The sequence below is a fragment of the Arvicola amphibius genome, chromosome 14 (genome assembly GCF_903992535.2).
Source record: "Arvicola amphibius chromosome 14, mArvAmp1.2, whole genome shotgun sequence".
In the NCBI taxonomy this organism is placed as follows: Eukaryota; Metazoa; Chordata; class Mammalia; order Rodentia; family Cricetidae; genus Arvicola; species Arvicola amphibius.
In genome coordinates, this window is record NC_052060.1 from 3,090,954 (window position 1) to 3,114,013 (window position 23,060).

The 23,060-nt window shown below is 47.0% G+C and overlaps 2 protein-coding genes across 13 annotated transcripts in view; both read left to right on the forward strand.

The window, feature by feature from the left end:
- The window catches only part of Tpm3 (tropomyosin 3), a 27,817-nt gene extending 14,200 nt beyond the window's left edge, over nucleotides 1–13,617 (forward strand). For 3 of the 12 annotated variants that reach the window (XM_038310813.1, XM_038310819.1, XM_038310826.1), the window contains 6 exons: nucleotides 256–373; nucleotides 469–539; nucleotides 1,166–1,241; nucleotides 2,502–2,564; nucleotides 2,683–2,752; nucleotides 12,299–13,617. In XM_038310813.1, the coding sequence (XP_038166741.1) occupies nucleotides 256–373; nucleotides 469–539; nucleotides 1,166–1,241; nucleotides 2,502–2,564; nucleotides 2,683–2,752; nucleotides 12,299–12,381 (481 nt within the window). In that variant the 3' untranslated portion in view covers nucleotides 12,382–13,617. Of the gene's footprint in view, nucleotides 1–255; nucleotides 374–468; nucleotides 540–1,165; nucleotides 1,242–1,785; nucleotides 1,862–2,501; nucleotides 2,565–2,682; nucleotides 2,753–3,952; nucleotides 4,036–11,237; nucleotides 11,641–12,298 lie in introns of those variants that run through there. The other 9 variants (XM_038310816.1, XM_038310822.1, XM_038310818.1 and 6 more) reach the window with 6 other exon arrangements.
- Nucleotides 13,618–17,972: 4,355 nt separating this feature from the next.
- The window catches only part of Nup210l (nucleoporin 210 like), a 106,260-nt gene continuing 101,172 nt past the window's right edge, over nucleotides 17,973–23,060 (forward strand). The window contains exons 1-2 of the mRNA XM_038311229.1: nucleotides 17,973–18,177; nucleotides 20,060–20,196. Coding sequence (XP_038167157.1) covers nucleotides 17,987–18,177; nucleotides 20,060–20,196 — 328 coding nt within the window. The 5' untranslated portion in view covers nucleotides 17,973–17,986. The remainder of the gene's footprint in view (nucleotides 18,178–20,059; nucleotides 20,197–23,060) is intronic.

Below are 23,060 nucleotides of genomic sequence, written 5' to 3' on the forward strand. Positions count from 1 at the left end.
CTAGGTAGTGGTGGCACATGCCTTTAATCTCAGCACTGAGGGCAGAGGCAGTTGGATCTCTGAGTTTAAGGACAGCCAGGACTACCCAGAGAAAACCTGAAAAGAAAAAAATTTAAGTTAAATGGTACAGGCACTCAAGTGCTATTAAATGTCCATTGGGTGGCGAACAGAAATGGACTTTAAAAGGGTGTGATTTTTGAGTCGTTGGACACACCCCTCAGGGTGTCATTGCTGTGCTCATCCTGTTTCTGGCAGAGGTATGAAGGTGATTGAAAACCGAGCTCTAAAAGATGAAGAAAAGATGGAACTTCAGGAAATCCAGCTAAAGGAAGCGAAGCACATTGCCGAAGAGGCAGACAGGAAGTATGAAGAGGTGAGGCACTCTGCAGTGACATGCAGGCTCTGCAAAGACAGTCGGGAAAGGGTATTGCCCTTGCTTGCTTGAGCTGTACCAGACCCTTCTTATAGGTGGCTCGTAAGTTGGTGATTATTGAAGGAGACTTAGAACGCACAGAGGAACGGGCTGAGCTGGCAGAGTCGTGAGTATTTTGTCTCCAGATCTTGTCAGACTGTTCTCCCTGCTTGGGCACTAATTTGAGTAAACTAGCATTCTTTGACCTTGTTAGACAGGCCTGGTGGGGTGGGGCTCAGCGCCTGCTTTAGCCTCTAAGAGTGGCTTTGGGCTTTCTCTTCTCTTGACTAGTAACTGGTAACAAGGCTTGCTTATTCTTGGGAAGATGCTCACATTGAGGGGAGGTTGAGAATAATATGGCATACAGCTAATAGGAAGATCCTGTTGGGTCCTTCCACCTGCAGTCTCTTCTCCCTTGGCCTGTACTGACTTCAGACCTGGTCTGTTTTTTACCACTTTGCCAATCTGCCTGGGAACTTGAGAGCAAAGGCTTTAGAGAAATCACCTTCTGCCCATTGGTACCAGCTTGGCCTTGTGTAACAAAGTCAGCATGGATAAGTATATGTTTGCGCTTGCCTTGCTGCTCCTCTTCCAGACATGACATATCATGACCATGGTGGTGTTTTCTTCCCATTTGTTTGTTTATTTTTACCCACTCCCACACCCCATTTTGCGGCTTGTTTTCTTGCTGTTCCTTTTTTAACCTTTTCCCCACAACCTGGCTTGTGCCATCCCTGTGACTGTCACTAACAGCCGTTGCCGAGAGATGGATGAGCAGATCAGACTGATGGACCAGAACCTGAAGTGTCTGAGTGCTGCTGAAGAAAAGGTACTAACCATAAGCCCACGGAGAGGTTCCGTGCCTGTGTATCGGTTTTGAGTTTGGTTTTGTTTTGCAGCTGCCTCCCCTCCGCCAGCTGATTTGTTGAGTGCTTTCTCATCTTCATGGAATGCTCCATTCCTTCCCACTTACTCGCCTCTCTTACCTCTTCTTTCCTAGTTGCTTCACTGCCTCCCCCAAGGGTCTCTACCTCCCTTGGGTGACTTGGGAGGGTCGTTTGGGTTGGGCATCTGTCCCCGCCTCCACACCCAAGGAGCAGATGTAACTTGTTCCGGTAGTGAGTGATTTCTCTCAAGTGTTGTTTCTTTCTTAAAGCCACACCTTGTGAGCACAGAAGGGCCGGCTCCTGCTGTGCGTGTCCCATGGCAGAGGGAGGTGGGCTGATGCTTGCTCAGGTTCCCCAGAAACTTTCTTCCTTGATGTGCAGTCCAGCTCTCTACACATAGGTTCAATTCACATCTGTGTGTCTCTCTCCCTTTTTTATTTCTTCCTGTTCCCCTTTCCTCTCCTTCGGTATTTAAAATATTCACAGTAAGTGTTCTGAGCTGGAGGAGGAGCTGAAGAATGTCACCAACAACCTCAAGTCTCTTGAGGCTCAGGCTGAGAAGGTAGGGGCTGGTTTGTGAAGATGACAGGCTTGGGGCCTGGGCCCAGCCCTGCCCTTAGTGAAAGAGTAGACACACCCATTCCTTATACACCTATGATGTGTTTCTCCCTCCCTCTGTCCATCCAGATTGTAGGTTTAATGCTAATTCCCATCTACCTCCATTGCTTCCATTCAAATAACTGTGGTCTGGTGTGGGCCTGGAGTCATGTGCTCCTCCAGCCAATAGTGCTGTGCTAAACGGCAGTTAAAGGGGCTGTGTGGACTTTGAAGAGCACCAGTTCTCGAGACCTACCTAGCAGCAGTCGGGACAGATGGCTGCTGTGTAGCATCCTGGGGGAATGTTTCAGCCATGGATTCCTGCTGGTTAAATTGGACAAAGGCAAAAAACACTTTGGGATGATAGAAATAAGATCAAAGTTAGGTCTGTCAACAAAAGCGATCCTGGCAGAGTTCACTCTGCGTGTTTATGTGTGGAAGTGGCTGGGTCCTGAGACCCATTGTCAAACACTGGTCCTTGCTTTTGGTCCTGGAGCGTTTGTACATCAAGTCTAGGAGAATGTCTGTGACTGACGTAAGATTAGCATGGCTGTTATCTGTGAGACCCTTTCTGTTCTGACATTTGTATCCACTTCTCTTCACAGTACTCTCAGAAAGAAGACAAGTATGAAGAGGAGATAAAGATTCTCACTGACAAACTCAAGGAGGTGAGCTGAGGAAGGGAGAAGGCATTACCTTATAGTAATGATTGCCCTTGCCGCCTTGGCTCTCTGTGGCCTGCGGGTGTCACCATCTTCCATTCTGACTGGTCTTCTGTTTCCTCAGGCAGAGACCCGTGCCGAGTTTGCCGAAAGATCGGTAGCCAAACTGGAAAAGACCATCGATGACTTGGAAGGTATGGAGCACGGGAGGGAAGGAGGAAGAGGAAGGGCTGGCCCGTTAATCTTGAGGCTTCTCTCCATTCGTCCGAGGGAATTGGTAGTGACTTGGAAGCTGTGATGTGTCCTGTCCTATGTCATAGCAGCTAGGCAAAGTGGTCAAACTCGAGAGTTGGATTTTTTAATCTTTTCCCTTAATAGGACTTTGCCTATTTCTGGAATCTGCCGTCTCTCCTTTGAAAAGATTGAAGGACTGTCTTTATCTCTAGTTTAGTAGTCTTAAATCTTGAGTCTTAGTTGAAATGGAAGCCATGAATTTTTTTAGGAGATAGTGAAGTCCTGTATGTCGCCCTGTGGCCACTTTTGGAAGCTCTTTTTATCACTCAAGTTGCACGACACTTGTCCAGGACTAATCTCAAAGCTTCTTGTTGACGTTCGGCAGCTTGTCCAAACTGCTTTAACAGGGAACAAGTCTTTTTCTTTGAGAACTCCCTGGATACGCTCTTAGTAACTGGCTGCTTTTTGGAAGGGCTCAAGGAGGCAGCCTGTGGAGCAAAGGGCCCATGAATAATGATCACATTAAATAAACAGAGAAGTGTCCCCATGCATGTGCTTGCTCCCTTTTCTGTCTTCCTTCAGTGTTATCGCTGGTTCGGAACTGGGTGGGAGCAGTGTCTCTGGGAGCCTGTAGTATCTGGCTTGCGCTCGGGCTCTCTGTTCTTGATAAGCTCACTTGGAGCAGGAAGTACTGTTGGCTGTTGGGGAAAAGTAGACTGAATGTCACGTAATTAAAGGAGGTTCACGAGAGCCCATAATTAAGGATGACATGTTTATTGGGGAACGCTCACAATAAGAAGGCCGCTGCATTCCTCTGCTCTGTGGGCGCTAGGAGCTCCTAGCCGAACGGTCAAACTCGGACCACCAACCAAGCCAAAAGGCAAAGGGGACAATCTTGCTTCCTGTCTGTGCTTATAGTACCTTAGGCTACGCCCTAATGGGCTGGTATCTAAAAGGCTATTGGCTGAATGAATTCCCACACAACTGAAAATGGCCAGTCACTGCTGCCAGAATAGTTTTGTTTTGTCTTTTTCCTTCCTGGTTTTAGACCCACAGTCACTTTTTTTTTCCTATTTTCTAATGATTCCCTTTCTTCATCTGCCTCTGATACCTTTCACCTTATCCCCTCCATCATCCCCGTGGTTCCTGTGCCTATCCAGACGAGCTCTATGCCCAGAAACTGAAGTACAAGGCCATTAGCGACGAGCTGGACCACGCCCTCAATGACATGACCTCTATGTAACTATCAGGCAGCAGTGTGGGGTTGGGTTCCTGGCTCGTGGGTGAGGGTGCAGGCTGCTGCGCAGAGTGTGCTTGGGTTTGTCCTTGAATCGCAACCTCCACCCACTTAAAAACGTTGGTGCTGCTTACTTGTTTGGCAGAACCTGGGGAGGCATTTAATCTTGGATATAATTTGTGTTCTCTCATTTGTCCGTCTAGTTCTAACAGGGTCTAATTCTGAAAACCACCTAACCTCAGACTCCAAATTCTTCTGACTGACCCTTAACCGCTGAGGTCACAGCCATGCGCCATTGCCCAGCTCTCCTTTGCACTGCATTTCCACTTCTTTTCTCAGTGCTAGGTGTGGTTGCACATGCCTGTAACCTTTGCAGTCAAGGCAGAAGGATTGATGCAGGTTCAAGGCCACCTAATGCTAATGCTGCCCGGCAAGACAGCAAAAAAACACTGAATGGATATGGATTTGAACTTTTTTTAATCCTGGCATAGGCAAATTTCCGAGTTCTAGGACAGCCTGGTCTACATAGTAAGTTCCAGACAGCCAGGGTTACATTGAGACCCTATCTCAAAAAAACAAACAAGAACACATACACACAAACCCTGATTTCTACCCTGAAACGAAAGCTAATGTGACCAGGATGAGAAGCAGCCAGTTTAAGAATTGAGTCCCTAAGCAAGCCAACCAGTGAACAGCACCAAAAGTTTTGGGGGACTTTATCTGATCCCTAATGCTAATCTGCCTCTTCTGCCCACTAACCCGGAAGTAGCTGAGTATTGCAGCCTGGAGCGGCTGACTCTCCACTGCTCCTTACCTTCTCTTTCTCCTGAGCTGAGCCCTTCTCACCTGGAGTGTCCTTTTTCATGCAGATAAACTGTCACCGTTTCTGCTCTGTTCTGGATCTACCCCCTTTCCTTGGGGAACCCAACACCCCACTCGCTCTGGATTCCATTTGGGTCAGCCTGGCTGGTTCCCAAAGCCTTAGGGCTGGGGGTGGGGGACACAAAGCTATTTACAGATTTGCTTTCACCCCCATCCCAAATTAAAATGTTAAGCTGCCAGAAGCCTCATGCCCTCCTGCACTTGTTATTGACAAAGCTTTAAGGAGCCCTGCGGGTGTGATGGAAGGACATTCTGGTTTATGTATAATCAAAGCTACTTTTGTGTGTGTGTTTCTTCTTGACACTTAAACTTGCTGATCAGAGTCTTGTCGGTGGTGAACTGGTAAAGGCTCCTCATGGTAGGAAGTCTAATGTTACGCCTTACGGCCATCCCAAGCCTTTGACTTCCGAGGTCTTAAACAGTCAATCTGGAGCATTTTCACCTCTTTAGGCCCCTTTCCCATGTAGTACGGTCTGACCGTTGAATCATTTCCTAATATGCTATTCTTTTGCTAAAGATTCAGACATTACATCCTCAGAGCACATGTGTGCTCTTGTGTGATCCATTCTTACATTTAAATAATTCCGTCACCCCAAGCCACAGAAGAACATGTAATATAAGGGGTTGAATTCTCAGTAGATGTACCTTCCGTCTTTAAGCCTCTCTCACTTGAGGCTGCTACCATTTGTTCAGCTTTGTTTTCTAATGGGAGATCACCAAGACACACATAGGTGATTGGAAAAATTAACACACATAGATGATTGGAAAAACGAAGACAGTCACGCACACATGGGGATGATGACTTACTATTAAATTTCTACTGGTGAAATTCTGGGTATTTATTGTAGAAGTGAATGTCAGCACTTCAGAGTTCATTCTATACAGCAGATACATTTGACATTATAGATAAATGTTGCATAATATTTCAGTTTCTTATCAAAGTAGGATTTGAAACTTATTTTTCTTCTCAGTATCCAGTGCAACTGATGTGGCCCAGCGGGAGAACACTCACTCAGTGTGTGCAAAGCTGAGTTTGAACCCCAGTACCACAAAGAAAGAAGGGAGGGAAGGAAGAGAAAGGAAAGATAGAGCCAGGTGAAGAAGTGTTCCCTAGTCTAAGTCTCTAGCAAAGCACACCCCATGACCTGTACTGTCTTCCTGCCACGTGGCCTTCGAGAGTGAGGTAGAGGTTGGCTTAGTCAAGCAGGCGCTGAGGTTGTCAGGCTGCCCTGTTCGAACAACTCCAGATGAACTGCCTGCACGCTCTGTGAGGGGAGAGGACAAGCCCAGGGCCGAAGCGCTGGACGAGCTGCCGATAGGAGAGTTTGGGAGCCAATTGGGAGGGGCACTGATTCCATGATTGCTCCCAAATTGGAACTTTTGAGCTCTTTGTCATTGAGATGGTTTTGCACTAGCCCAGGCTGTCCAGAACAGTATGTGCCCAAGCTGTTCTTGGGCTCACGGCAGTCCTGCCTCTGCCCTTCCAAGGCATGCACCACCACTGTACCAGATTTAGATGAGATTTGCTCATGTTGTCTGGGTGACTTCTGAACACAGCCTTTACCTCTGAACTACATCACCAGCCTCAAGACTGATTTATAATGAGCAGAAACAAGTTTTAGCGCACACACGCGCGTGCGCGCGCGCGCGCAGCTGCGAAGGTAGATTTGGGAGATTTGGGAGGCAGATTTGCTAAAAGTGCTGCTGGGATGGAAATGCCGCGGTGGTGTGTGAGTGAGTGTGCTGTGGCGTGAGCACCTCCCTCCTAAGAGTTCATCTGAAAGCTAAGAGCAGACTGTTGAACCTGGGCAAGCGTGCAATCCCAGCACACCAGAGGGAGGCAGATCTCTGTGAGTTCAAGGTCAGCCTAAATGAGTTTCTGGACAGCCAGTACTACACAGAGAAATCCTATCTCTGAAAAACAAAACAAAACAAAACAAGACCAGATAGGGCTGGAGAGATGACTCAGCGGTTAAGAACATTGTCTGCTCTTCCAAAGGTCCTGAGTTCAATTCCCGGCAACCACATGGTGGCTCACAACCATCTGTAATGAGACCTGGTGCCCTCTTCTGGCCTGCAGGCATATACACAGACAGAATATTGTATACATAATAAATAAATATTTTTCAAAAAAGACCAGATATATTGAAATGGGCTGGAGAGATGGCTCAGTGGGTAAGAGCACTGACTGCTCTTCCGGAGAACTGGATTTACTCCCCAGCACCCACGTGCCAGTGCACAACATTCTAACACAGACACACCTGCAGGCAGAGCACCAACGCACACAAATAAATAAAGGAAGCTTCAAGGTCGCATCAAACTATGATCAAGACCCTGAATCAAAATACACAAGGCAGGGTATGGTGTTCTATACCTTTAATCCCAGCAGTGGATCTCTGGTGAGATTCTGTCTTTAAAAACAAAAACTTAACTTTTCCAATTAAAAATTAGTATATGTGTGTGGGTATATTGGAGTGCCGGCCCCAAGTTGCAGAGATTTGCATACTGTTTTCTGTGACCACTGTCACATTGGCCATTACCCGTGTTCTCTGCGAAGTCACTCTGGGAGCATGTTTTAGCCCCCACAGGCATGCTGTGAGTGCACACTCCATTAGCCGTGGATATGCCATGCTTTAGGAAGGGCTAGGTGAGGCTGGGGTTTCTGGGGTGACTGGGACTTGTGCTCGAGTGGCAGTGGTAGGAAGGTGACACTGAAGCTGCCTTATTCGTCTGCTAGCATCTCGCGTTGTAGCCCAGGCTAACCCGGGACTCGGCAGTCCTCAAATGCCGGGTTCCAGGCATGTGCGGCCCTGCTGGTGAGATGGACACTTGAGGGCCTGACAGCTGAGTGTGTGTTCAGTTGCTGAGTTTGGTACCAAAAAAGTGATGGTGTTGAAGGCACAAGGAGGTGACATCTGGTTCAGGGGTGTGGGGGGCAAGAAAAGTGCATGACCCAGAAACGTGCGCAGGAGCAAACAAGATCCCGGAGTTGAGAGGAGAGATTTTGGAATCCGGATGGAATACAGCTTAAGGAATACACCTCACAACCATAAAGAACATGTACAGGTGCCAGTCAGAGCGCACACCTTTTAAATCCCTGCACTCAGGCAGAGGCAGGCGGGTCTCCGTGAGTTTGAGGACAGCCTGGGCTACGTAGAGAGACCCTGTCTCAAAAAAAAAAAAAAAAAAAAAAACACCCAAACAAACAACAACAGAATCAACAACTGCAGGTGTGAAAAGGAGTTAATAGAGAGGCTTGGCCAGTCTGTAGAGTTCCAGGACTGTCTGAAACCCCCATATGGGGGTGTGGGGGAACTTAGCTGGCAGGAAGCTAAGTGACCTTGTTTGTACTGCAGGAGGAAGGAGCGTAGCTCAGGCTGGTGGCTTTTGACCTTCAGCAGACAGACCTAGAAGGATGGTAGCCCTGCTGCTTTAGTCATCTGAGGGTCTGTTTTGAGCATTAAGGAGATAACATATTCAAGAGACAGGAGAGGATATTTAGAATTTGGGCACTGGTGTATATAGTGTGATAGTCACTTGCTTCTTTGACTCTTAAACACATCTTGTGGAAAGGCTAGATGTCCACTTTTCGTATTTGTAACTGAATAAAATTGATTTACATCTACGTCATCCCACTGATGGGATAACCTGCTGAGCAGTCACAGACATTTAGTACGGACAGAAGTAGCAGACCTGGCTGAGAATGTAGTGAGACCCTGTTTCAGAATAAGTTAAAAGCAGGCTGGGGCTTCCTTAGTGTACCACTAAATAGTAGATGGTGTGCCTGGTGTGCGCAGGATCCTAGAATCAACCCCAGCACCATTTAAAGAGCAGAAGAGTGAGCTAGGGACAGCAGGGGACTGGGAAACAGCGCTCTGCTTCCTGCCAGCTCCTGCCTCACCCCACTGCTGGGTTCTTTCTACAAGAAAAGTGAGGCTATCTTCATGAAGTATGAGCCACGGCCGGGCCATGCTAGATTGGTTCCTTTCTTTCAAAGTCTTGTGTCATAACTCTCATCCTGGTTTTTGCTGGAGCCAAGGAAGAAAGGACTTGGTCCCTTAGGCAGTGGGGAGTTGGTTTACTCTTCCCTTGTTGCCACTGTTCAGGAACAAATGTGCTTGGGTCTCTGTCACCTAGTGGTGGAGCTTCTTCCTTAGGAATAGCAACATTGTAGCTCCCTGGGATAAATCACGTGTACTGTATGAGTGAGTGCTGCAGGCATGACGTGACATACAGGCATATGCAGATATGGAGGTCAGAGGACAACTGGTAGGCACTGCCCCTCTTTCCCAAGCCAGGCGTGGGACTCAATCTAAGATGGGAAATAGCCATAGTAAAACAGCTTGAGAGGTGAGAGCTTTTGGGTTGGAGGGCTTGCTACTTGTCAGGCATGTCTCCTGAATCAAGCACCAACACCAAGCCTTGTGGAGCCTAATGACCACTCATGTTCTGTCATGTAAGGGTGATTGTACACAGGAAGATTCTGCACGTTAGCATATTGCTGCCCTCTGACCACACATGCCTTTAGAACCTTCTGGTCACTGTGCCAGTCGAAAACTCTGCCTAGTCAGGCATAGAGGCACACATCTATAATTAAAGATATACATATATTTTATTAAAATTCAAATTAATTAAAATTAGTTGGAAGGCAGGCGGAGGAGGAGCACACAAGTTTGAAGCCAGTCTGAGATACAGTCTTAGAAAAATAGAGCCCTTGAAACATACCTGTACAATTCCCACGCTTCCTGGGAGGGAAGAGGGACAGTGCAGCTTTCTGAGACCCACTGCTTTGGCTAAGCAATTCATCCACACCGTCAGTCCCAGCAAGAGAGCAAGGCCTGTTTCTAAACTAAGACCTTGTCTCACATTGAAACAGGAAGTTGAACTTAGAGCTTGGAACTTCTGAGCCAGGCATGGTGGCACACACCTTTAATCCCAGCACTCAGGAGGCAGAGGCAGGCAGATCTCTCTGAGTTTGGGGCCAGCCTGATCTACATGGTGAGTTCCAGGACAGCCAGGGCTGCATACTGAGACTGTCTCAGAAAAAATAAAAATAAATAAGTAAATAGCCTGAACTATCAGAGACTGATAGAAGGGTGGCCCAAGAATAATTTAGCTTTCCTATTGCCAAGCTTTTGTTACCTCTGTGTTTAAGATGCATCAATAGCTTGGGTTTCGGGGGGGTGTGCACACCTTTAATCCCAGTCATTTGGAAGGCCACAGCTGCAAGATCAAGTTTGAGATAAACCAGTGAGCAAAATCTTAACTCCTTAGGGGGGTAGAGTGGGGACGAAAATCTTCCTTAAGATGTACTCTGAGGAAGGCAGGGCCTGAGCACTGGTTCAGTGTTCACCTGAGAGATGTTTTCACTTATGAGAGGAGCACAGCAGCTAAGGAGTCTAGCCACTGGTGAGTAGCTGTAGCCTATGAAACTAGAGTTTCTTTGATTTTCTTAAGATTGAAATACATAGCGCTGGACTTCACATTTATATTCAAAGCAAGATAGAAAGCTAAAATTTTCTCCTGAGCCTAGGCTTCCCCCTCTTTTCAATGGCCTGAATTAGAATTATGACCACCCTGAGCAAGGAGACAGTGTAATTATTCTTTAAATTAATTGTAACTTACTCTTTTGTGTGGGTGTTTTGCCTGCCTATATGTGTGTGCGCCGCATGCATGCCTGGTGCCTGCAGAGGCCGGATAAGGGCTTTGGATTCCCTGGAACTAGGGTTCTAGGTCCTTTGGAAGAGTAGCCAGTGCTCTAAACCTCTGAGCCATCTCTCCAGCCTCTACAGTAGTTAAAATTGGCTGATGTCCTTTTGACTGGTGACCCTAATAGGCCAAATTTCTTATATAAAAGGGAGACCTGAACGTGAGTTGGACGACTTGAGGATGTGTCTGGTAGATAACACGACAGGAAGAAGCATTTGAAAATGAAAGATTGACTGGATGAGATAGTTAAGCATGGTGTTGTATTGAATCCTTTGACCTGGGAAAGCTGAGGTATTGCCATAGGTTTTTCCAACCCGTCATGGCTGAATGGCTCTTTGTAAGCACACCATATCTGCCTTGTGACTGTCTTAGCCCAGGGGACAAATCATGTGAAGCAATTGTTTTCACATTCAGAATGGCCCTACAGCTGGTAGTCTTCCCACCAACTGCCTGACTCTTCCTGCCCTGAGTCCCCATGCCCTCCTGCCACACGGTGCATGTTATATAGACCATCGAGTTGAAAGACACATTTGCCTCGTCCTTCTACTAACCTCCCCCTTTCTCTCTCTCCTCCTGTTCCTCTTTTCCTCTTCCCCTCTTTTCTGTTGCTGCTGCAGAGCGTCTCTACAGCCAACTTGAGCGAAACCGCCTGCTTTCTAATGAACTGAAGCTCACGCTGCATGATCTGTGTGACTGATGGGCAGGGCCCCTGTGCCCAGTAAACCCACACCACTGGCCTGGACCCCAGCGCAAAGCTGATTGTCTTTTTAACAAAGTTATTGTTTTGCCCTAAGCAAGTTAGTTTTTATCGAGGGCAGTTAGAATACTGTTCATTTCCTGACAGTCCCCATGAAGCTGCAATTCTCTATTTTAGGAGAAATTGTAGATGATGAAGGAAGGGGCCTGGAAATTTAATGGGGGAACTTGGGAAGCCTTAGCTGCAGCCTTCTCCCCTGTGCACCCACTTTAGGGTTGGCACTTTTGCATGGATATTTTCTAACAATAAAAAGACTGACTTGACAAGATGTTGTAACTGCTTCATCTTCAGGCCCAGAGATGGGCTCTTCTGACCGGGTGGAAACGGGTGGGAAGGAAGGGTGCGTGGCATGAACGTCATTGATGAAGTGCCGTAGTTACCCGAGGTTAACTGCTCGGTGTCCTGCCACTGGCTTCTTCCTGACGGTTTCCTTCTCGCTGCTTTTGGGTTTAGTTGTATATCACTGTCTAGGGCTACTCTGTTGATACCTCTGCTGAAATCTCAGTGGGGCTTTGCTCGCAAGAATGTGTCTGGGTAGACCCCTGTCTCCCCACTCTGTGGAGAAAGTACCTACTGCGGGGGGGTCTTCCTGTGCTCTTTCCTGAGGTATTGATGTTTGTGACGTTTCAAGGAGATGCTGACCTGTGGGCAGAGTGGGTGCCTGGTGCTTTCTGCCTGATCGCGTGGAGACCGAAAGCTCAGTGCCTCTTGGTTGCCTGTGGGAGGGATAGGGAATGGCTGACAAGCCCCAGTTCCCTCCGCCAGGCAGCAGAGATGCCTCTGCTTCGGTGGGTATGCCAGAGCCCCCACAGAACCCAGGGATGCCGTAACTGCCTTCTATAGCTTCCTTGCGAGTGGCACAAGTCTCAGAATAGGGAGAGCATGAAACTGACTTTGTGTGATTCCTCTCTATCCCACTAGATAAGCTGAAGTGCACCAAAGAGGAGCACCTCTGTACACAAAGGATGCTGGACCAGACCCTGCTGGACCTGAACGAGATGTAGAGCACCCCTAGTCCCTGCCCTGCCACCGCTCCTCCCTCTGACCCCGACTCGCCTGAGGCCAGCCTGCCTGAAGCTGACCTTGAAACCGAGGGCTGATCTTTTTAACTGAAGGCTGCTTTCCCTTCTGCCACCCCTCTACCCTTCATGTCTTTTTCATAAAACTGTGTCAGCCTCTTCCCAGAGTTCCAGCTGGAGGGGCTGAGCACCTTTGGGAACAATATTTAAGGGAGTGTGAGCACAATGCATTTGTCTTCAGTGCTCTTGGGATCTGCACATTGTGATTCCTTTTTGTCTTAGCGACCATTGTAACATTCCAAGCGCTTCCACAGCTTGGAGCAGCAGCCCAGTTCCTTGTCACTGTTGGAAGGTGACATGCCGGCCTAATGGATACTGCTCTCTCCATAGAGGAGGAACACAGGACAGCCAGCAGAGCCCAGCAGGCTCCACTGTGGGACACCTCAGTTCTCTGCACCAAGTCCTAGCCAAACAACAGGGAATTCTAGGAAGTTAGCCAGAAACAAAAAACTCTTCCGGGCTGTGAAGGTTTCCATCTTTGATATCTTTGAACAATTTTAACCTTGTTCTTTATGTTTTACTTTTTCCATCAGTCGTGACCAAATGAGCCGGTGAGGCCTCTGAGATGCCCCACCTCCCAGGCCTTGTGCATGCCAGGCAAGCATGCTACTGTGTGGCCCCAGCTCCGAGACCCACTGGTCTCCCCTCCACCCCTTCCTAACTGCTCACACGGATCATGCTGCCCTTTAGTGTTCACCTGCCCCGAGGGAGAAAGAGAAAGAAGATTATGTTCGTGCCGCTGATCAGCCGTGTGGACGTCATCTCATTGCCTTTCCCGAAGCTGCTGTCTCTTAAGTGCCATCTCATTGTGCTTCCTATCAGCCAGTGCTGGAGAAATCTTGAATAGCTTATGTAAAAAAAACTTTTTAAATTTTATATTATTTTGAAATTTTGCTTTTGGGGACTTGGGTTATCTTGGTCAACCCATTGGCTGTGAGAATCCTTTGCGGTCTGTGGGCTGGCGGTGTGCCGATCTTTCGAGTGTCCCCGCCAGTCGCCGTGTTCAGGCAGTCTCTTCAAGGCCTGTTACAGGTGGACACGTTGCAGCTTCCTGGCTTATTTGTACTCCTGTCCAGAGAGAGAACCCCATAGTGCAACTGTTTTGATACTGAATATCAACACGTGACATTTTGAAATAAAGAACCAGTCCTTCCACCCTCAGTCCGACTTGACTCTATTAAACCAAGTGTGCTTTCTCCTCCACGGGGCTCCACAGACCAGGCTGAAAGTCAGGTCTTTGTGCCTGAAAGTCTCAGGATTTAACACAGCACACACACTGGGAACAGAAAAAGTGAGAACAGGCTCAGAGTGTGCCTGGGATTAGGGAGATGGCACCCATGGGAGAGCGCTTTCCTGGGTGTGAGGACTTGACTTCCGCTCTGGTGCTCATCCATAGTCCCAGCCCACTAGCCAGGCAGAGACAGGAACATCCCTAGGCCATGCTGGCCAGCCAGGTGACCAAATCAATAAGCTTCAAGTTCAGTTTAGACCCTGTCTCAAATGGTCAGACATGGTGTTATGTGCCTTTAGTTCTAGTACTCAAGAGGCGGAGACGGTTGGTTGGAGCTCTTGAATTTCAGGCCAGCATGGTCTACAGAACAAGTTACTGCACAGCCAGGACTACACAGAAACCCCGTCTTGAAAAAAATACTCATCTCCAAAAATTCAATGTGCTGTAGAGGTGGCTTGGGAATTGGGAGCATCTGCTTTTTTGGGGGGGTGGGAGACACTGGAGGAGGGTCGCCAGCATAAAGATGACTCTGTCACTCCAGTTCCAGGTGTCTGAGGGCTTCTGCACGTGTGTTCCACTTACACTCTGAAAGCTCACACACAGATATAATTTCTAAAATTTTAAATAATACCTTTAAATCTCAGCATTCAAGAGGCAGAGGCAGGCAGATTTTTGAGTTTGTGGCTAGCCTGGTCTACAGAGTGAGTTCCAAGATAGCCAGGGATACAGAGAAACCCTGTCTCAAAAATCAAAAGAAAAAATTCCATTTTGTTTCATGAGACAGGGTTTCTATAAATAGGCCTGGCTATCCTGAAACTCAAAAACTCACTATGTACACAAGGCTGGCCTCCAAAGTTCTGCCGGTAGCCGGGGCGGCAGTAGCGCACGCCTTTAATCTCAGCATTCAGGAGGCAGAGGTAGGCGGATCTTTGTGAGTTTCAGGCCAGTCTGGTCTACAAGAGCTAGTTTCAGGACAGGCTCCAAAGCTACAGAGAAACACTTTCGAAAAACCAGTTTCACTTGCCTTTGCTGTTTCCCTAGTGCTGGGATTAAAAGTGTGTGCTTCTCCAGAGAACCTAGACAACAATGAGGACCCTAAGAGAGACAACATGGATCTAATCTACATGGGAAGTAGAAAAAGACAAGATCTCCTGAGTAAATGGGGAGAGCATGGGGACTTTGGGAGAGGGTTGAGAGGGAGGGAAGGGAGCAGAGAAAAATGTAGAGCTCAATTAAAAAAAGCAAAACAAGTGGTGGTGGCGCACGCCTTTAATCCCAGCACTTGGGGGGCAGAGGCAGGCGGATCTCTGTGAGTTCGAGGCCAGCCTGGTCTACAGAGTGAGTTCCAGGACAGGCTCCAAAGCTACAGAGAAACTCTGTCTTGAAAACCAAAACAAAAAACTAGGCCAGCCCCGCCCCCCCCAAAATATGTGCTAAAAAATTTTTTTTTGCTAGGCAGTGGTGGTGCACATCTTTAATCCCAACACTCCGGAGGCAGAGGCTGGTGGATCTCCATGAGTTCAAGGCCAGTCTGGTCTAAAGAAAAAAAATTTTTTTAAGTTAAGGTAGCATTTCAGGAAGATCTTCTAGGTTGATGTTTGACTTTATTTTTAAGATTGATTTTTTTTATTATGTATACAACATTCTGCTTCCATGTATGCCCACATGCCAGAAGAGGGAGTCAGATCTCATTACAGATCGCTGTGAGCCACCATGTGGGTGCTGGGAATTGAACTCGGGATCTGGAAGAGCAGCCAGTGTTCTTAACCTCTGAACCATCTCTCCAGCCCGACGTTTGGCTTCTACATACTTGCAATTTTTTAATTTATTTTATTTTATTTATTTTGGTTTTTCGAACTCACAGAGGTACACCTGCCTCTGCTTCCCGAGTGCTGGGATTAAAGGTGTGTGCCACCACCGCCCGGCTCACACACTCATTTTTTAACTTTTGTGTGTGATGGTCTCAGTATAACCCTGGCTGGGCCAGTACTTAGAATACAAACCAGGCTGGCCTTGAACTCAAAGAGCCACCAGTGTCTGCCTCCCAAATTCTGGGATTAAAGGTACAAGCTACCATGCCCAGCCTTTTCTTTGTGCATTGGTGTTTTGACTGCATGCTGTTTGTGAGGGTGCTGGATTCCCTGGAACTCAAGTTACAGACATTTGTGAGCTGCCATGTGGGTACTGAGAATTGAACCCAGGTCCTCTGAAAGGGCAGCAAGAGCTTTTAACTGCTGAGCCATCTCTCTACACCCTTTTTAAAATTCTTTTTTTTTTTTTTTTTTCGAGACAGGGTTTCCCTGTAGCCCTGGCTGTCCTGGAACTCACTCTATAGACCAGGCTGGCCTCAGACTGAAGAGATCCACCTGCCTCTGCTTCTTGAGTATTGGGATTAAAGGCGTGCATCAGTGCCGCCTGGCAATACTTAGTTTTAAAGTAGTTCTCTTTCTCTATTTTATTTGGGTTTTCAAGACAGGGTAGCCCTGATGGTGACTGACAGTTTTTCTGCATAGTCTTGACTGTCCTAGAACTCACTTTGTAGACCAGGCTGGCCTGCTTCTGAGTGCTACGATTAAAGGTGTGTGCCACCATGCCTGGCTCAAAATATTTCCTAAACAAAAAAATTTAGCTCCTAAATTCTTGGGTACTCCAGACAAGATGACTAATAACCATAATTCCAGTAAGGGTAGGAGGTCAGGGCAAAGTCTGAGGCTATTCTGGGACATGTAATAAGTTCCAGACCAGCCTGGACTAGCAAGTGAAACAGCCTCACACCAAGGGCACCAGAGAGATGGCTCAGTGGCTGGCTGAGCCCAAGGACTTCAGTCCCCAGGGTATGCGTAGTGAAAGGAGAATTGACTCCTGCTGATCAGCTTCTGACCACTATGCCCATGCTGTGGACCCATGTGACAATGTGTACTCACGGGCACACCCAAATGTCTGGATGTAAATCCTTTAACGCCATCACCTGTACAGTGGAGACAACATGGAGACAGACCACATAATCTAACAGACTGAACTACTCTTATGTCATTACAACCATGTGAACTCCATAGACTTAGACTCCTTAATATATCATACTGCTTATACTCCTTTTGAATACTTGGAGAAAGCAAGGTTTTTTACATTTGTTTTGGTTTTGCTCTGGTGTGAGGGGATTTCGGAGGCCAGGGGCCGGTACCAGTCGCCTTCCTCAATTACGGTTCACTCGCTTTTGCTGTGGAGTCTCTCATGAACCCATTGTTCACAGATCAGCTGGACTGCCGGGCACTCAAGTCCTTTCCGTCTTTGCCTCCCCAGTGTGCTGGGATGAGGGGCATACTGTGCCTCCACTTTTATGTGGGTGCTGGTAACTCAAGAAAAACACACCATATCTCCAGCTTCTTTGAAAGGGTTTATTTTGTAGACTAGGCTTATATATATATATATTTTTTTTTATTTAACTTTATTTTATGTGCATTGGTATGAAGGTGTCAGATCCCCTGGAACTGGAGTTTCAGGGAGCTCTTAGCTGCCATTTGGGTGCTGGGAATCAAACCTGGGTCCTCTGGAAGAGCAGCCAGTGCTCTTACTCTCTAGTCCCCTAGACTAAGCTTCTTGATCCTCCCGCCTCAGCCTCCTGCTTACTGGGGTTATGGATATGTGCCACCACAGCGCAGTAACGCGTAAGTGTGCCCAGGGTTTCTATTCCCGAGTTGGGTTGTGTGAGCCAATGACAATGACTTTCTCAGTTGCTTCTGAGGCCAGCGTCAGTTATTCCCTGCATCATGGTCTGGAAGCAGGACATAAATCCTAGGAAATATAACATACATACCTTGACTCAGGCCAGCTGTTCATGCTAGAGATCGGAATTTTTTCCACTTATAGCCTGAGACTAATGCTGACTGGAAATTCCTTCAATTTTTTACGTTAAATAACTTGTTTCTTGTGTTTAGTATTGGAGGGTGTAAACCCAGACCCTTGTGCATGTGAGTCATGAGTTTCACCCCAATCTTTCTGCCCTTTTTTATTAAAAACATTAAAATCGAACCAAACAATAACAGCATGTGGAGCTGAGATGGGAGGCACTGCTGGATTTTTGGACCTTTCTTTCTGGTTCTTAGCTAGTAAAGTTTACCATCAAATATTTAGTAAAGTACCCCTTTGGTCCTGTGCCCGAAATTTACATGTTAGCTTGGACGCACTTAAAAAGTACCCACAATTCCTAGTGAGAAAAGCATCCGCTGACGTTGTGGCTGCGGATTGGTTGGTGTTGGGGAGGCAGTAGTTGAGTAGGAAGCTGAGAGCAAGGCGGCAGCCATGGTTGTCTCTAGGGCTCCTGGAACCCGAAGCTTCAGGCACCTTTTCTGCTTGACCCCACACCACCTCTTCCTGTTTTTAGTTGGGACCTTGGCCAACAAACTCAATGTGCCGCAAGTGTTACTGCCGTTCAGCCGGGAGCCAGGCCGGGTGCCCTTCTTGCTGGAGGCGCAGCGCGGCTGCTACACCTGGTGAGGGGCGCCAGAGGTCGCAGGATCTTGTCCCCCACAGTGAAGAGGGACAGGCTTACAGGAATGAGGTGTGGTCCCACAGTGTGCAGTGGCCTGAATGTGGCATCCTTGGAGGGAATAGACCCTAAATTGGAGGCTCTTTTAATTAAGAAATGTACTAGGATGGGAGTCTGCCTCCCTGCTGAGACAGCCCGTGTAAGCAACTGTCGGCACAGGCAAGCCCTATGCTGGACACTGCCGCATTTATTTCCCCCAATTTGAGGGATTTATGATGGAAACAAAGACAGGTGAAGTGAGAGCCACATTAGAAGACCCTGAGAGCAACAAGACAACGATTCATCATGCCTGAAAATGAGGTCCGCTTGTGTGAGGAGAGCTCCCTTCCCCTGGTGCAACGGAAGAGGGAAGAAAACAGGGTAGTCTGTCCTGGGTTAATGACCTTCCAGACGCTAAGAGAACCCAATAGCAGGTCATGCGGCTACCAGAATTGTAAGGGAGTTTAACTAAAATAATCCTAAATGAAAGAGATTTCCCCTGTCTGTATCTTTGCAGAACGGAGGGTTGGACTATGGCTTTGCACATGCTAGGCAAGCCCTCTGCCGAGGAACTGCTTCCCCAGTCCCTTTCCTGCCTTCCATGAGAAGCAGTGAGGTTTTTATCTCAGAGTACAAGAATTTCAAGTTTCATTTCATGAGGAAGTATAAGGAATTTAGGCTTGTAGAGGACCTGTGTGATGGCCATCTTTCAGGAATCCTAGTACCGAGAGCTTTTCATTCAGGCGAGTTGTATTTTTATTTGGTCTCAGGAAGTAGGCAACCTTTCCATCTTAGATAGCACCTCAATTTTGGGGCTTACAGGAAATCATTTCTCAAGATAAGAGGAAGCCCTATCTTGTTGCGAATATAGACCCAATGTTATTTCCTACAGTGTGAGTCTCTTTGCTTTGTTTTGTTTTGAGATGCCCTGGGCATCTAGGAACACAACTCTGTAGACTAGGCTGGTCTCGAACTCGAGACTCACCTGCCTCTGTCTCCTAAGTGCTGGAAATTAATTGTGTGTGCCTCCACCGTCTGGCGAATCTTTTTATTAGCCATCCTGGGAGGAATATAGCATTTTAGATTTTGCAGGAGAAACCACTGGGAAAAGGTACAGATCACTCTCCTGTTTTAATCTTGTGTCCTCTGACACTTCTCCAGATTGTCTTTAGGCATACCTAGTCGTATGTAGCATGGGAGAAGTGCAGACCTTTCTTCCAGATGTTGCCTTGACCCAAGTATTTCGTGCTCTTTTTTTTTTAAGATTTTATTTATTATGTATGCAACATCTGCCTCCATGTATGCCTGCGGGCCAGAAGAGGGCGCCAGATCTCATTACAGACGGTTTGAGCCACCATGTGGTTGCTGGGAATTGAACTCAGGTCCTCTGGAAGACTCAGTGCTCTTAACCACTAAGCCATCTCTCCAGCCCCGACCCAAGCATTTCATGCTCTTTTATTCTTTAGTTTTCCAAGACAGGATTAGCTGTCCTGGAACTAGCTCTTGTACACCAGGCTGGCCTTGAACACACAGAAATCCACCTGCCTCTGTCTCCCAAGTGCTAGGATTTTCTTTCTTTCTTTCTTTCTTTCTTTCTTTCTTTCTTTCTTTCTTCTTTTTATTTCTTCATTATGTATACAACATTCTGTCTCCATGTATGCCCGCACGTCAGAAGAGGGCGCCAGATCTCATTACAGATGGTTGTGAGCCACCATGTGGGTGCTGGGAATTGAACTCAGCACCTCTGGAAGAGCAGCCATCTCTCCAGCCCCCGAGTGTTAGGATTAGAGGCCTGTGCCATCACTGCTTGGCTCGCATTTCATGCTCTAAACCATTTGCTTTGGCAGGCATTCCACTCACCATGATGTAGTAACCATTGAGCCTTCTTATGAAAACGGCACCTCTTGTTCTCAAAGAGCTGTTCTTGTTGCTGAATCCACCCAACCAATCCGCCTCAGCAGCATTATTCTTGCCCGAGAAGTAGGTATGTTATGGGATTTATTTGTTTGGTTTTGTGACTGTTGTTTCCTTGAGACAGGGTCTCACTATGTAGCCCTGGCTGGCCTGGAGTTCAGTATGTAGACCAGGCTGGCCTCTTCCTATCGAGTGCTAGGATCAAAGGTGTGCACCACCATGTCCAGCTATTTATTTGGAGTTTTGAAATGGCCTGCCTGGCCCTGGTACACATTGTATAACCCAGGCTGGACTTGAACTCACAGGTGCTCATGCATTACCCCTGTGTTTTCAGAGATTAAAGAGGTACATCACCATGCCTGGCAAGAAAAGGCTATGTTAAAAGCAAGGATGAGTAAGATATTGTCTTATATAAATGATTGACACAATTGTGTTTGGCTTCAAGTATTAAGAACCTAAAGAAAAAAGATTTCTGATATAAATCATAATACTGTGGGCCAGTAGATGCTTGATGTCCATCCTGACAACCTGAGGAAGAAGGAAAAGAACCAAATCCTAAATGTTGTGCTCTGATCTCTGAAGGGAGCAGGCAAAAACACCTTGGCCTAAGTACTGCCATTTTGACATGTGATGGAGGAGAGTCATCTGTCTATGTGTTACTTTTAATAGGACAGAAAATTAGGTAGGCGGAGTAGACAGAACAGAATTCTGGGAGAGAGAAGGCAGACGCTTCAGGCAGTCGCCATGGTCAGTCGCCATGCTTCTCCTCCCCAAGACAGACGCAGGTTAAGATCTCTCCTGGTAAGTGACCACCTCGTGGTGCTACACAGATTACTAATTATGGGTTAAAACAAGATGTGAGTATCAACCAATAAGAGGCTGAAACTAATGGGCCAGTCAGTGTTTAAAAGAATACAGTTTCCGTGTAATTATTTCGGGTGTAAAGCTAGCCGGGTGGCGGGACGCAGCCCCGTCGCTCCTTCTACAGACATGAGACTCCATTTTACCTGTAGGGTGAAACAAAGTTCAGGTTCCCAAGCCCTAGGGGAACTGGGAGCTTTCCAATGGCTGATCAACCCCTCCTTAGACACTAGAAACCGTTTGTTATGCCTCTAGTTCTCTAAAACATTACGGCTGTTTCTAACAACAGAAAGAAGAAATGAGGCTGATTGGCTGGACACTCTGTGTTGGTTGACAGTGACGGAACACATAGGGAAAGTCCCCAATCTTTGGCTCCAGATGGGTGAAAGCTGTAACTGTAACTTGGCAACAAATGTTTGTGGCTTTTCTGCTTCTAAACTCCACTTCTGTCCCTGCCCGGGCTGTCAGGGGAAGTGAGGCTCCTGAGTCCTTGTCCTGACTGGTCAGGGCTTCCAGGATCAGAGAGCACCGATGTGGCGAGTTACTAAAGTCTTTGGAGCCATAAGTGTTGCTCCCCTTCCTCGTGGACAACAGACATGACATGTGCACCTGTGCACGCTCGTGTGTGCATACACATGTAAAATGAAAATGATTTTAAATCTTCATGGCATAATTTTTCCATTCTATATATTTTGGGTTTTTTTTTTTTTTTTGAGTGTTTGTTTGATTTTTGAGACACGGTCTCACTTATGTAGACCGGGTTTCTCCCAAACTTATAGAGATCTACCTGTCTCTGACTCCCAGGTGCTGGAATAAAGACATGTGTCATACTTTGCCTAAAAGCATTTTTAGTTACATTTGTGTTCGTGGGGAGGTGGTATGTAGGAAATGACATGCGTGTGGAGGTTAGAGGACAGGTATTAGGAGTTGGTTCTTGCCTTGTACCATGTGGGCCCCCAGACTTGAGCTCAGATTGTCAAGTTGGGGAGCAAGCTTAGGTCCTACCTATGGTTTTGTGTGTGTGTGTGTGTGTGTGTGTGTGGTTTTTGTTTTTTGTTTTTAGACAGGGTTTTACAACATAGCCCTGGCTAGCCAGAAACTCCCTATGTAGATCAGGCTGGCATCAAATTCACAGAGATCTTCCTGCCTCTGCTTCCCAAGTGCTAAAATTGAAGGTGTGCATTGCCACACCTGGGTTTCTTTTGTTTGCCTGCCTTTTCGAAGCAGGGTTTCAATGTGTGTTCCTTTCTTTCCTGGAACTCAGTCTGTAGACCAAGCTGCTCTTGAACTCACGAGATCCACCTGCCTCTGTCTCCTGGGACTCGAGGCATGCACCACTACTTCCTGGTTCTTGGGTTTCTTTTTTTTTAAATTATGAATACTCAGCCTTTGTTTAGGCTTGTTCCACTAGCTCTTTTTTAATTTTCAGTTTTTATACATTTTTTATTGATATTTATTAAGCTCTACATTTTTCTCTGCTCCCCTCCCTGCCTCTCCCCTCCCTCCTTCAGTCCTCCCCCAAGGTCCCCATGCTCCCAATTTACTCAGGAGATCCTGTCTTTTTCTACTTCCTACTTCCCATGTAGATTAGATCTATGTAAGTCTCTCTTAGTGTCCTCATTGTTGTCTAAATTCTCTGGGATTGTGGTTTGTAGGCTGGCTTTCTTTGCCTTATGTTTAAAAACCACCTATGAGTGAGTACATGTGATAATGGTCTTTCTGTGTCTGGGTTACCTCACTCAAAATAATGTTTTCTAACTCCATCCATTTTCCTGCAAAATTCAAGCTGTCCCTATTTTTTCTGCTGTGTAGTACTCCATCGTGTAAATGTACCACATTTTCCTTATCCATTCTTCATTCAAGGGGCATTTAGGTTGTTTCCAGGTTCTGGTTATGACAAACAATGCTGCTATGAACATAGTTGAGCACATATCCTTGTGGCACGATTGAGCATCCTTTGGATATATACCCAAAAGTGGTATTACTGGGTCTTGAGGAAGGTTGTTTCCTAATTTTCTGAGAAATCGCCACACTGACATCCAAAGGGGTTGTACCAGCTTGCAGTCCCACCAG